At 41.0% G+C, this 14,844-nt stretch overlaps 1 protein-coding gene across 1 annotated transcript in view; it reads left to right on the forward strand.

Moving 5' to 3' along the window:
* Positions 1-14,844, forward strand: part of prdm16 (PR domain containing 16) — a 199,615-nt gene that overhangs the window by 100,189 nt on the left and 84,582 nt on the right. Inside the window, exon 6 of the mRNA XM_085911926.1 lies at positions 491-921. Within this exon, the coding sequence (XP_085768052.1) occupies positions 491-921 (431 nt within the window). The remainder of the gene's footprint in view (positions 1-490; positions 922-14,844) is intronic.

Here is a 14,844-nt window from a genome sequence, read left to right on the forward strand (position 1 = left end):
ATCTGTGCCGCGAATGAGCTCCCATGATTCCACAAGTGTTTGATTAGCTCATTCGATACATCTCCAAGCACTTCCCGTACAGCCTCATTACCATGACAGCACTGAAACATAACCTACGTACTGTACCTATGACTGATACATTTCAAACATCATATGCTATTAAACTAAATAAATAGAAGTATAATAATAACCTTTTGGTGCTAACGACAACCTGGGAAGAGCTTGCAAGCTTGGCGTGCTCCACCACATGGAGCGAGATTGATTAAAAACACTGCTGATGTCATTTTGGTTTGAGTTAGCCAAATGCCAGTCCACGTTTACATAGGACATTTTGGAAAAAAATAAAAATGACTTCATGGCAGTTTCTGAAATGCATAATGAAACATGCATTTAAACCTGTCAAAGAATGTTGTTTCGTTTCTGATTGTTTTTCCTAATCCCGATGAGCAAAGCAGAATTTCTCAACAGTCATTGTCCTTTGTGTCATCAGATGACAGCGAGCCAGTGGACGGTATGTACGACACTGAGGCCGACCTCGCGCGCTCGGCGGCCGGCGGCACTTGCACTGACAGTCCTGAAGACGACGCAGAGGATGGCGTCATCAACATGTCTCCCCTGCCCTCACCGACTCCCTCCCACCCGAACAACCACCACCTGCTGCTGCACCCCCACATGTACAACACCCACCATCACCTCCTCAACAACAACAGCAGCAGCAATGACCAGGACTTCACCACGCCCAAGGAAGGCTCGCCCTATGAGGCGCCAGTCTACATTCCCGACGACATTCCGATTCCCGCCGATCTGGAGCTGCGGGAGTCATCGGTACCGGGTGCCGGCTTGGGCGTTTGGGCCAAGACCCGTATCAGAGTCGGTGAGAGGTTCGGTCTGCACAGCAAAGGCAGCTCCTTCGGATGGGAGGTATGAACCAAGCCGGCTTCTTTGTGCTTTGTTTCTATGCCCTTCTTCCTCTTCACCTTTGACCTCTTTAGTGTGAAGGCACAAACAGCAATACATACAGTGCATATGATATTAACTGAAAGAATAGTGACAAAAAGGGGAGTGTGGGGGGCGCAATATTGCTGTGAGGAGGCTGAGTGATGAATGAGTCACTCTGCATTTGCACGTTCACATTTCCAGCAATCACAGTTCATTCACAAGCATCTATCTCATCATCATCGCTGGAACCAGCTCCATTTGCATCACCATGTCATGATTGGCCCTCATCTTCGACTACACGCACTCGCGCGCACGCACGCACACACACACATGCGCTAAATGCGCCCTCGTCTACATATCTAGCTGTGCAGCAATGTCAGATGGAAAAATCTTGCTGATTAGTGGAGGTATCAGCTTTTCGGGGCGTCACCGTGAGCGGGCATGCTCGTTTGGTCACGCCACCCGATATGGAAATGGAAGAAGCATGACCGAATGCGATGGCGGCATATTGCACTATTAATTTTCATTTTGACATGACATTAGGCGATATTGAAGTTGCTTCACTAAGCTCATTAAGAAAAGAAAGTCAACTGGTTTCTGTCTGATCTTTTCTCTCTTGTGTGGCCAATCAGACATGAAATATTCTGGCTCACTTTTCCTTTCACTGACTCAATATTGGACTGCTCATTCACTGCCCAGGACAGTTTGTTAAACGCATAGTTTTTCCCATGGTAAATGCTGAAATATAAGGAATTTGTTTCAGGGTCAAACAAATTATGAAAACTTTTACTTAGCAAAACTCTTTATCCTAAAATAATGTTAATATTGAAATGTTGAACGTACGGGTGGATTGTTGCTAGTCTAAATGTGCCTTGCAATTGACTGGTTACCAGTTTACCTCTTGCCCCAAAGTCAGCTGTGGAATGCTTCAGCGGAGTCTGGACACTAATCTCTTAGAGTAGTAAGGAAAAATAAATGAATGCGTATTGAAGCCTGCGATTGGCTGTCGAGTTCAAGGTGTACCCCGCCCACCGCCCCAAAACTTCAGCACAACCCTCATGAAGATAACCGGTTTAGAAAATAGATGGATAGATATTGAAGGATAAAAAAAATAAAACTGTTGTCCTGACAATGGTGTAACACAAAAGGGATTTGCATCAGACATGCCTAACTTCTCAACATTCATTCACCTTAATGCATGTCCCTTCATTCCATTAAGAGCAATTTTAGAATGTGTTGGTGATTAAAGAACGCCAGTGCATGCATGGTGAGCAGCAGCGGTGTTTCCTTGTTTAAGATTCATATTATGCGTCGCCATTCAAGGTGCAAAGGGCACCGCTCCAAAAATGACACACGCTATGTTTTTTCTTTCTTTTCTGCCCGACAACTGCATATTCATCAGCTGCTAGGTTTAGCCAACAGCTTTATTTCTAATAGGCATCCAAATTTGTTCAGTGGGGAAAAATAGATATGCACTATGCACTGACTGCTAAATCAAGATGACCCCCATTATGGAGTTTTGACTTTTAGATAATATATATTTGAAGTCATTAATTCATTGCGGTGTTACTAGTGGACATTTTTTTCAATAAGATTTTTCCTCCCGAGGTCCCTTCTGTTTTCATTCAAGCGAAAACATGTGGCATTTGCTCCCCAATTGCAGAGGAGCGATTGATCTGTCTGCCTTCCTTGTCCTCGGCGCTCGTTGGAGGACTGACTGAGTCTCAGGCCGTATTATTGCCTCACATTTCCTGTCTACTTCAGGGCTGGAACCCTTCAGGGGCTATCCTCGACCAGACCCTTATCACAGACAGTCATAACAGTTGGCCTGTTGATAATCACCGACAGACTCCCTGAGGAGAGTTGTGCGCCCCTTTTCACCATCTACTCATCTAATGCCTCTGCTCTTGGACAAATAGACAGGCAGACCTGGGCAGCAAAGTATGTTTACTTCCCCCTCAGTGATGGGAAGAATATGAGTGTGAATGGTTGCTTTTTTCTTTATGTTGTATGTCTATGACAAGCACCCAATTCAGGGTGTACCGCGTCTCTTGACCAAAGTCCACTCTCTCCCCTGACCCTCAACAGAATATATACGATACAATAATAAAACATAAAATCAGTGTGGTAGTCCTCCACTGCTGGCATGCAAAACTGTGAACAAATATAGTAGTATCAAAAATCGTACATACAAATATTTACAATTGTTCTTGCTCCCAGTGTTCTAAGTGACAAATTACCTAAACCCAAGATGACTTTAAATCGATCAATTTTAGCAGTGGACATGCGAGTAAAACTTCTGCTCATACGGCCCGTGTAATCTTTTGGGTGTGTGAGTGGAAGTTAACCCATGTTGTAGCGGGGCGAATGGCATGAAAGAAGAGGAAGGGAGAAAGGAAGCCATCTATTGTCTGTCTCGAGGCATCGGGGGACTGGAAGAGGTGTTAATTCAGACTCATTTCAGCGAGACGGACAGCTCAATCTAAGAGCTACTTTGCTGCGGGCCATGGCCATTCTCTCCAGTCTCACTCTGCCTCTTTGGGCCAGTACCGAGTCATCCATTTAAAAACCATTATGCTTCCCCTTTAGCACAACATGATAGAACACCGGGGCCCCAAGTCTACAGTATGTGAGTGTGCGTGTGTGTGAGGGGAGGGGGGGAGAGCCATCCCCTCAGGATAGAAAGCCCTGCACAAGCAGAGGGAGCCCAAACCCTCAGAGAGGTCTAGTGTGGGAATCCACTGTCAGAGCCGCTGCTGCTATTATCTTGCTGCTAGATTGGCCTGGCTCTCCTTATTGAATGATAGAGACATCTCATGGTGCAATGGCTGCAGCTATTGTGCTCTTCCATAAGGTGCTTCGTGAGCTAATGACTTGTGTTAACTTTGTTAACGCTACAATATAGTTATATACTAGATCTGTGGAATAACGACGAGGCTGACGTCAGGGCGCACGCGCGGCTTTGTTGATAAAGAACGATGAATTTGATCGATGGATTTAATGATTTGGAGTGACAGATGGTTTGATAATATTGTTGTAATATGATAGTTATTTGAAATATATATTATATATCGTTATATGGGTCTGTGGAATAATTAGAAATGCAAATCACATAAAGCACAATCCATTGATTTAGTGAATTGGAGTGACACAGATGGTTTTATAAACGAGTTATTTATGTAATAGTTATTAGAGTAACTCTGAATGTTATGTCAGACCCGTTCTCAGCTCTTCGTTTGTGTTTATGTCACGTTAGCATACCTATCGTTTAGCCTGTTGTTGCTCGTTCATGTCTGTTCTTGGTGTTGGATTTTGACAAATAAATATGCCCCAAAAGTGTGACTTATACTCCGGTGTGACTTATGGTTTTTTTCACTTTATTGTGCATTTTATGGCTGGTGCGACTTATACTCCGGAGCGACTTATAGTCCGAAAATTACGGTAATTGCTCTGCCTGTCACTACATGTCACTGGTATGGATAGATGAACCAAAATAGATACTTTTTTGTGAAAACGAAATCGGACTAAGCACACCTGCTGATCTCACAGTGGTTGAAAATTGTTACATTCATCTCATGCCATCTCATCTAATCTCAAAATCTCATCATCTCCTATACATATCATGTCATATTATCATATCATAATATCATATCATATCACACCACATCATAGCACATCATATCATTATGAGACAATAAAATAAGTACAACATTATGGTCTGTTTTATTGACTTGTCAGAGCAGTATCAATCCAACAATATTGTTGACTGTTTCTAGTACAATTAAAAAAAAAGATAGGTACAATACTTGAGCAGGTCAAAAGATCATTTGTACCTTTGTAAAAGTGCAAACCTTTTAAAATGTAAATCGTATCGTAAATGAACCTCATGATCCATTCAGTGAAAAGTGACTACAAAAAGAATTTCTAAGAATACATAGACCATGTCGCCATTACTGCCGTATTTATCTTTTGCCAGTTTGCAAAGGCAAACGGCTTTCTGCCCGTCTTACATTCTTTTTCTGTTGACTTTTTGTGGGGTGATTTTCCATATCAGTGCCATTCATCCAGTGATGTGTGGAAAGAGGGGGAAATATGCTAGCTCTTCTATTGACCCTCTTGTTGACACAGTGATAGGGCAAGCTGTCTGGTGGGTGGGTATTCTTATATAAAGCCAAATTCCTACGTGACATGTGTCGATCCAGCAATGGCATCATGTGTCTGCCACCCACCCATGTGTTTGCCAATAGACTTTTTTTCATTTTCCCTGGCAGCGGATTTTTCTCACCTCTTGCTCACCTCATACGCTTTGTTTTTTTTGTCTGTTTAAGACTGAGCCAAGCTAATATTCATGTCCCTGAAGATTACGGCAAAGTCCCGGCGCACCCTGACACTTATCTGTCTTGACCCACCTTTTGCCTCCATCATTGTTTGCTTGCCTTTTGTGTTTTGCCTGCTGAGGTTCTTATGCCTAAGATGTCCCTGTAGGGCATTCAAAGGGTGCAGCTTGAAACGTGTCTGATTTGTTTGCTTGCTACGGAATCATGCTGTTTATCTTAATGTTTATGCCATGCATTATTATTATCATTATTATTATTAGTCGTAGTAGTAGTAGTAGCAGTAGCAGTAGTAGTAGTAGTAGTAGTTGTAGTCGTAGCAGTAGTAGTAGTGGTGGTAGTAGTTGTAGTAGTAGTTGTAGTAGTATTAATATTAATATTATTATTACTGTTATTAGTATTATTATTAACATAACCTGATGCTTAATTCTATCACTATCTCATTTAGTGTGGCATTATTTGGCATTATTATTTGTAGCAATATTAATTGACATTGAATACATTTGAATTTGTTAGCGTTTTCATTCCAAAGGTTAATAGTAATTAATAGTTTAATTATCATTATATCGAGTTGGACTATTTTTATCGCGATTTTCTAGTGCACAATTGAGGCAACAGCACCCTAATGATTGCTCAAAATTGCCTAAAGGCTGGCGCTGTATACAATATACGTAAGATTTTCCTAACTACATCTCAGGAAAATCCAGCGGAAATCAATTTGTTTAACCCCACTTTGCCCCGTCCTGACATCTTTCTCGTTAACTTGAAACCCCCTTCTGTGAGTAAAAGCGCTCCACATGATTTGGGTCATTATCATGTCTTTTAATAATCAAATCAGAGGCATGCTCTGGAGAACACTGCCTTAAGATGAGAGCACTTCTCCTTTAAAGTCATTTAACTGTTAAAAAAAAAACAAGCCGTCTTGGTCTTGGAAAGAGTCTTAGTGGGTATTTGAATATAGTATTAAGTATGTGTGTATAAAATATGTATATATGTATTTTTTTAAATCACAGTATTATTGACCAACAATGTGCGGTTTTACATGATCATTACTTGACTTTGAGAGAAACCCCAAGTTTACATATGGCCCAAAAACACCAGAGAGAATAATCCCTAAACTCCCCAGCTTGCGTGCTGTAATATCTTCCACTCACGTTCATTTTATGTAGGTTTTAAACATGCCATTAGCCAATTTAATCCAATTTTCTCAGCTTTCAGAACACTCTGGTGGAACAGATTCCATCTAATATTAAACATATGGTCACTGTTACCGAGAGAAACACCACAGCAGAATTAGGCTTTTTCTTTTTTTTTTTTTTTACTTAAGGAGCTGTTAAAGACAAGTCTCCTGTGGGCTAGCACGAACTGTTGTCAATTATTCTCAATGAACATGGTAGTTGATAATGAGGAAGCCGGGCAGCAAATTAATTGTCAGGTTTGATTAGAAGCTTGATGCCTTCTCATTTGTTCATAACTCGTTACCACATCTGTTAATTAGTTTGTAAATGAATCGGATGAAAGTGGCGCAAGCTCCTGAGGAAATGTGCGCGGCAAAGTCATCCATCGTTGACGAGAGTGGAACTTGACAAATGTTGTCGCTGGGATTTGGGCTGTTATTACTTGGTCATTGATTTCAGACCACAACCACTGCAACCAAGCATTTTCAATAGAACCTCTTGTTTGCGCGAGTAACACATACGCACACTCACATACGTGCACACACACACACACAGTCCCCTCACGCATGTCCCTCACAATGCTATCCTTTATTGCGCAAAGGTTTCTCTTTGCACGTTGCTTTGAACATCCATTTAAAACTCGCACATGGGCCCATTATTCCCTGGTGGCCAAGCCCAGGTAACCGCTGTCCCACGCCTCCACCCTCTCCTCTCTATCTATATTTAGCTAGATAAAGCCCCATCGTTCATCACTGCCCTGATGAATAGGCCCATCAGTTGGAGAGCCTCAGGGCAGGGACAGACAATGACCGCAGTCTTCACATTCATCAAATGCTGTTTATGTTGTTGATTACATTTATTTGCTCAAGTTACCCTTTTCCTCCTTCACAACTGTGATAGTACTTTATTTTCAAAGAAGTCATTAAAGGTGACTTCACTCCAAATACAACACCAGTTCATTATGTATAATATAATGAAATCCCCAATAGAAGAGCCAAATTCTGCCCTCTAAAGGGAAATAATGCTAAGATTGAGGTGAATTATGAGGTGTGTGGTGAGATTGTTTCTCCATTTGCATGCTCCAGTGCAAACTCTGTTGCACTGCTATTTGCATCGTAACATTGCTGTGCCGGGTGGTAACCTATATATCGGGTTCCCATGGTTGGTGTGGTTAACATTTTCCCTAATCACATATACAACATATCGCTTAATGTTTATAAATGCTAAGTCCCTTTTGGCTTTACGATTCATCAATACTAAACATGATTTCCCAAACATACATAATGTATTACTTTTTTTGTTGGCTGTGGAAACTTTGCAAATCATCGCGTGTATGTTTCCTTGTCTGCTACACACTCATTAAATCAGAAGTTATAAAGAGTGGTGTTGTTTGTTTCGCACACAACACAACAGCCGCACGCTGAGACATCTCCATTTTAGGTCATATCTTGATACACAATGGCCTGTTCTGTGCACTTGTCTTTTAATCATCTTAGAAACTGAGCCGTAATCCCAAATCTGTCAGATTTCCTCCTCTAAATCGAGCTCTCACTGAAAGTTTGCCATAATCGCTTAGTTTTGTTTGATTCAGCATTACAATTAACACATTTTACCAATAGTGATTGTGCAACATTTTATGATGAATGTTGTTGGTTAGGCCGTAGTTGTTGTTACCTTGAGTTTAGAAAGAAAATGAGTCTTGCCATCCAGACCAATAATGAATTAAACGTGTGCCGTGTTAGCCAAATTGAAAAAAAAAAAAAAAAAAATCCAATAATTCATACCCAAATTCAGTGGGCCCTTCCTGTGAAGCACGTATCTAAAGTACCTATTTTGTGTGATTGAGCAGAGATTGTGCCCTGAGCCAATTTCCTTGCGGAGGTGGTTCAATGATGTTGGTAAAGCTGGTATGCAGCGTGCCACCCGGTACCAATACAAAAAAACTTTCTAAATACTACTCTGAGGCTCTTAGGTTTAAACCCCGGAATCATGTGATAAGCAAAGCTATGCCAAAGCAGAAGAAAAATCCATCCACATTGAGTGTGACCTGAGACAGGAAAGATCATTGCCACGGCCCACAAATATGGAGAAGTGTTTTAAAATGGATGTGTTATTCTGATTATTAATTCTCTGCGGGCTAAAATTTCTAAAGTGACTGACATACACACCTTCAGGACAACTGTAGGAAAAACATTTCAAGCTCACTTGAGATGATTATGACCAGGCTACTCGTGTAGAACCGGCGAGCTTTCTCGCACCCCTCTTTCCCTCCTTTTTGTGGGACACTGCGGTCACCTAATTCTTATGTGTCCTATTTAAATCCCTCCATTTCTTCGTCCATGCTCACACCCTGTTACAAAGGGATTCATGTGCATGAAAAATCACCATCTCGGCATTATGGAAGATGACTGATCTGGTGAAATTTAGGTGAATGTTATAAAATTCCATAGTATCAACAAATTATAGAAACTAGTGTTTTTGTGGCCATATACATTGTTTTGCAAGGTCAGTTTCTGAAGTGTTTTGCGGTTGAACTGTTAAATTTGAATTATTTCATGACCAATCAACTTCTGGGGGATGAGATATAACCAAGCAAGTGTTATTATTATAATTTTATGGGGGCAGATCTATAAAATTCAATTAATTGTGCTTTGTTAAAAGAGAGTGACCATGGAGCTGTTAAAATATTATTTTATTAAAATTAAGGCCTTAATTATCCCTTAAAATTTTTCCAGTACCTTAAATTCATCAATCAAGATTCTTGCCAGTAAAATAGAAATTATTGCTCCCTTTGTTTGGTACATTTAGGTAGTTTCTGTTATTTGCCACTACATACAAACTGCAATTGATTCAAAATAAATCATTTTTCTTTTATGAACACAATAATTTTGAAATTATTTTGACATAATATTGAGCCTGCACCCATTCTTCATTTTTAAATCTGATAATTAGAGGTTTCAAGTTTGAGTAACAGGCTTGAAAAAAAATGTGTTACATTTGAAAGATACTGCCAAAGTATCATTTCCTGTTGTTTTTTGTTGATGTGTTGTGAGCTTCCAAATGTTTTTCGTTGCAATAAGATGCGCAATAAGCTCCATCTCACTATTCTGATTTTTACAATTTTAATCAATTGATTGCCGTCCTCGACATCACCGTGGCCACCCCTCTTTCCCCCTCTTTTTCTGGCCTCCGGGGTCCTGGCGCTTCTAATTCGGTTTTATCAGCCAAGTAATTTAGCTGCCGCAGCTTGGGTTTCTATTGCACGGCGAGAGGCCTCATTGTCTTGCCCCACTGCCGCCGAGATAAACCCTCGGATTGAACAAAGTGCGTGCTGACCTTTACAAACTCCTCAATCTTTCTCCAACATAGACTCTGCATCCCTTGAGCCCGTTCCTCAAGAGAAGAGCGGGACTCGGGCCACGTCAAGTGGGCGGGAGCAGAGAGATGAGTGAGATGGACAGGGAAGAAGGATTAAGATGGCTGACTGAGCCTGTCTATATTTCCAATGGCACTTTCCTCTAAGTGGGAGGCCAAGGAAGGGGAAAAATGCAGAGCAACCAAAGCATTCAAGTGTGTAGCTCTCTGTCTTCTTGGGACTACCAGTGAGCGCTTTTGTGAGAGGCATTAATAAGAATGACATGAAGATTTTTGACAAAGAGAGTTTGTCTCTTCATTCTGAGTACATGCAGTACAAAGTGGCTCATTGAAGAAGTCCCGACCCAGATCAGCCCAAGTTTAGCCTCAATCGAAGTATGTCGATTCTTATCGAGTTTGATAAACTGACGCACATTAAGTGACAGGGGCAGAGGACGTTTGGAACACAATGCAACAGAAGAGTCCTCTTCAATGTGAATAAGGGTCTTCCTTTAGAAGCCACTCCATGAGCTTTCTATGCTGCAAATCCACTCTATTCTTTATTCCGGCCTTCTGTCACCCAGGCAGGGGAGCTCGTCAAAAGGCCTTGTAGTGGAGGCTTGAGACAGACAGAGTTGCTAGAGGGTGGCGGGATTGTGGACGATGGCCCAAGTTGAAATTGGGGCTTCAAAGTTAAGGATGAGGAATTCCAGACGATCAGCACCGCTCTATCCCTTGATCAGGGTGGCCTTGTGTTCATCCCGCCCGCCATCCTTTCCTACAGCCCTTGTCGCCCCCACCCCCATCAGCCCACCGCCACCTGCCTGCAAGCCACCGCAGTGTTCCCAGGGAGATGAGCGCAACGGAGAAGAAGGCCCACAAGGGATTAACTTTTCACATGGCTGGGAGTCCTCGTCTCAAAAGACCTGACAACCCCAGACGGCTTGATTAAAAAAGAAAAGAAGAGAAGAGGAAAGGCGGGAGGGTACGAGAGGAGGAGAAGAGGGGGAATTCTTCACATGATGGCCCTGAGAGAGGGATTTCGGATATTGGGTGTCTTTCTTACCCCCCTCATCCAAAGTCATGGTTGAGAATGAGCAACTTGTTCCTCTTTTTCTCTCTTTGGAACTGATGCTTTTTGATTCAATTTTCCAATATTCTGGAAGAACTGCAACATTCTGCCGTTATTTAAAAGGATCTGTTTGTGTCATCTGTGTACCCCCCCACAATAAAACTGCTGTGGATGGCAGCATTACATTACAGTCAAGCAAGACATGAGGAGGGAATCGCCGAACCGTTGCCGGCTTAAAGTTCTAGTGTTCAAATGGCAAGGCGCCCTATTTCCCTTCACTCTATCCCCAGATAAACTGGGCCTCTCAGGTTTGTCGCTGAGAAAGAGAAGACCAAAATCACAACAAACTTCTCCACTGAAGTGAAGATGGGGTTTGTCTTTCCACTAAGGCGAGCAGATCAGCAACTCAAGCTGGCAGGACAGTGGGCCACTTAATACCTTCCATCTTGTCCGTGGTAGCAGAGTGGCCCGACAGGCGGGTCAGCGAAGGTAGCAGAGTGTCATCTTACCATCACCTCTCGCTCTCTGACTTCCTCCGCATGGCTCACTTACTCTTTTCTCATCTCCGCTCCAGGACTACTCTCATGTCTCTCTTCCTTTTCTCCACAGCCCTCTTCTTGAGAAGTTTGATACTTTTTCTTTTTTTTCCAACCACAGCTAAAGTAGGTTTCCAGCATTATATTCTTCAATATTTGCAGGGTTATGTCCAGTATTCACAAAAAAAACAAAAAACAGCAATTTAATGAAATTGCATTCATTTTAGTTGGGGGTGCCAGTCCGGCTGAATTAAAAAAGCATATAAAGCAACTCCTGATGTTATTTATGGTAATCTCTTTTCATACTAGAAGTGTACAATCTTCAATTAAATAAAAGATGAAATTCTCAGAGCACACATTATTGGTGCTATGTGATTGACTGTCAAACACTCGATCGTACCGCTGCTTGGATACAAAGTCAAATGGGATTGGCTACAGCTCAACAGGATAAGCAATATAAAATCGACATATTATTGACACAATTTTAAACAATAGTGAGATGCTTTTTAGTATTAACTACACTATTACAATTACAATTAACTACACATGTAAGAAAAATTTGTATTATCTAATTTTTTAATTCAACCTTCAAAAATTTGGAGCATCATTCATTTTCCCCATCCCTAATGTTACTGCAGATCCATATTGTTTTTCCATTTAAGATAACTGAACATTTTCCTAAAAGTATCTTCTAATGTGTCATTCCTGATGAGCATTTTGTTGCCATTTATTTTTATTTTTTTTCCAACTGAAACATACTCAAAATTCATCATTTTGATTCACTATCCTGCTTCAATGTCTGCAACATGTACGTATGCATTTATTTCGAAGGGAAATTTCATGTAAGAAAGAAACTTGGTTCTCATTGTTTATACGTAACGGTGCAAGTGTGAATGCAAATGTGAGACCAGGAAAGGCACCACAGTGGTGCAATCATGCAGTAACTTGTGCTGTCAACACTAGAAGTGCAACGGATATGACCGGACATCCAAGAGGTGACTAACAGAGTCAATTAGCCCTAATATCAGACTGGATCTCTCTCTCATTAATCATGGTGCTTACCTACCATATGGCCTCAGACTCCAAGGAGGCGCTGAACTATTTGCTGTGTACTTGACCTTGCTGCTGGACCCATGGGGATACGACATTAGAGCTCCAATATTATGTGGGCCTTTCAACCTCGTACCTGCTCAATGAAAGGACAGCTCAATAGATAGATGATCAGGCTGGTCGATAGATGATCTTGTAATCTTGAAATGATACCCGGGTGGGCTAATTAAGCACACACACACACACAAAAACAAAGAATGATGTATTAGTTATTGCTAATACAAGTTGTAGTCTTCACTGTTGAATACAGTGGATCATGATCTTTCCTAAATAAGAATAACTTTAATATACCTTTGCTCTTTAATGTACGGCAAAATGTGAACTAGTGCTATAATACTTGAATTAACGCATCACTCCCCATATTGTTGGATTTAGGACTTCAACTTTTATTTAGTTTCTCATTTCTATAATACAGAATCCATGGTTAGCCGTCTTGCACCAGCAGGACTCTGCTCTTACTTCATTCGAACTAGTGCAGTTACTTGTGCAAACATTTCTGCTCACTTAAATGCTCAGACGGTGTTCCTTTCAAGACCCAGCGTTATCGCAATTTGTCCTTGGGAAGCATGTATTTTCAGTGACCTCATCCTAGTTCATTTTAGCAAATCAACCACACATTATTTACTGCAGTCGATTCACCCTGGTGGACTAAAAATACATTTGCTGGAGGGAGGAGCACAACAGCCAAATATTTCTTCAGCATTCATTGCCCCATTAACACACACTGTGTTTGACATGTTGGTGTCATTAATAACAAATATATAAATATAAGAGTTTTTTTAGTCCCTTTTAAAGCTGAAAGGGTACAGTTAGAAATGGTGATGCTGCAAAATATAAATGTAGAAAAAGAAGAAGAATTACATGGACAGCAGACTGCAGCACGTGTTAATGTGACAACAAGTATGTAAAGTATGCGACCTCTAATGGTATCCACTCAGCGCTTGGATCCCTGCTATTCCTGAAGTGACAAAAGTGACAGAAGTGATATGATACACTGGCTCATTACTTGTGACCCTCACACCAAATTACTATCCAATCAGTATTTCTTTGTCTGAGCACTCCTTCCCTGCAGCACAGCTATCATTAAATGTCTAATTTAAGCCGTCACAGGTAGGCTCGCATCATAGCCTTACTGGTGGCTTTTTAATGGGCAGGGAAGCGGCGTTCTTTCCACTGTAATGCATCCTGAAGTAGCCAGGGCTAATGTGACCCCTATAGTTCTGGCACTGCATTAGTGCCAGAAGACTCAGCGGTGTGTCTTTAACCTGGGAGCGACAGGACCGTGATTATCTTCACCGCAGTGTAGGCCAGAGGGTGCACACAGGGCACAAAAAGGTAGATATTCCACACACAATCATTTGATATTGGAGCACCGAGAGTTGTTTTTATTGTTTGCTTGTGTCACATGAATTACTGTTGAGTGCAGTGATGCCTTGACCTTGGAATGCCCCAACTGAAAGATTTTTCAAATTATAAAGCATCACTTGGTCGATTTCATCATTATTGTCTGTCTATATTATTATTATTATTATTATTATTATTATTATTATTATTAAATGTTGCCTTTATAATCCTAATTTACAGCACAGTGCTATTTTTCTTGGTTAAAAATATAAATGTGTGTTTTGCGCGAATAGAACAGATAATTTGCTTTTCAATTCAATTCAATAGGGAACATGATTTGCTACACAGGTATCTTGACTTAAGGGCTTGGTCTGCAAAAAAACACTCCTGATCTTGTAAGTCAAGGGAAAAGTATTATGGTAATTTGAGCGCTCTGTTTTGATTTCATACTTTACTGAAAAATATCAAATAGGATCTAGTGTTTTTTACCCATTTTCCCCTACATTATTTTGGTAGCAATTCTGTGATGAAACGTTTAAAATTGTATTTAACGCACAGTGGCACCTCATTTGTGCAGAAGATAATGTTTTTACATGTGACCTTCAATGAGAATGGAGACTTTTTAAATGACTGTTTAAGAATAAAGGTTTGATCATGGTCACTGTTTTACCCTGGAACTTAAATATGATCAATCAATTTTGTTTTAAATTTATTGTATTTTCAATGACCCCTAAGTTGAGTGCAACGAATCAACACTATGTTGTGCACGGTTAAGAAGTCGTCAGTTTTCTTCATAAGTACACCCGTTGTTGTTTGTAAGCTTAAAGATTGTGTTCACTCCCCCATTCCTCTCTGTGTTTGTGGTTTCCACCAGGTTTTATCTTCTTTCCCTTTGCATTATTCAAATCAGAATCCCCATGTGAGCACCTTGCTCTTGACCTAGCTAAGAAAGCTCCTGATTACTTTAATAGCAGTCC

Source organism: Syngnathus leptorhynchus, chromosome 1, assembly GCF_054491065.1.
Source record: "Syngnathus leptorhynchus isolate UIUO chromosome 1, UIUO_Slep, whole genome shotgun sequence".
Taxonomy (NCBI): Eukaryota; Metazoa; Chordata; class Actinopteri; order Syngnathiformes; family Syngnathidae; genus Syngnathus; species Syngnathus leptorhynchus.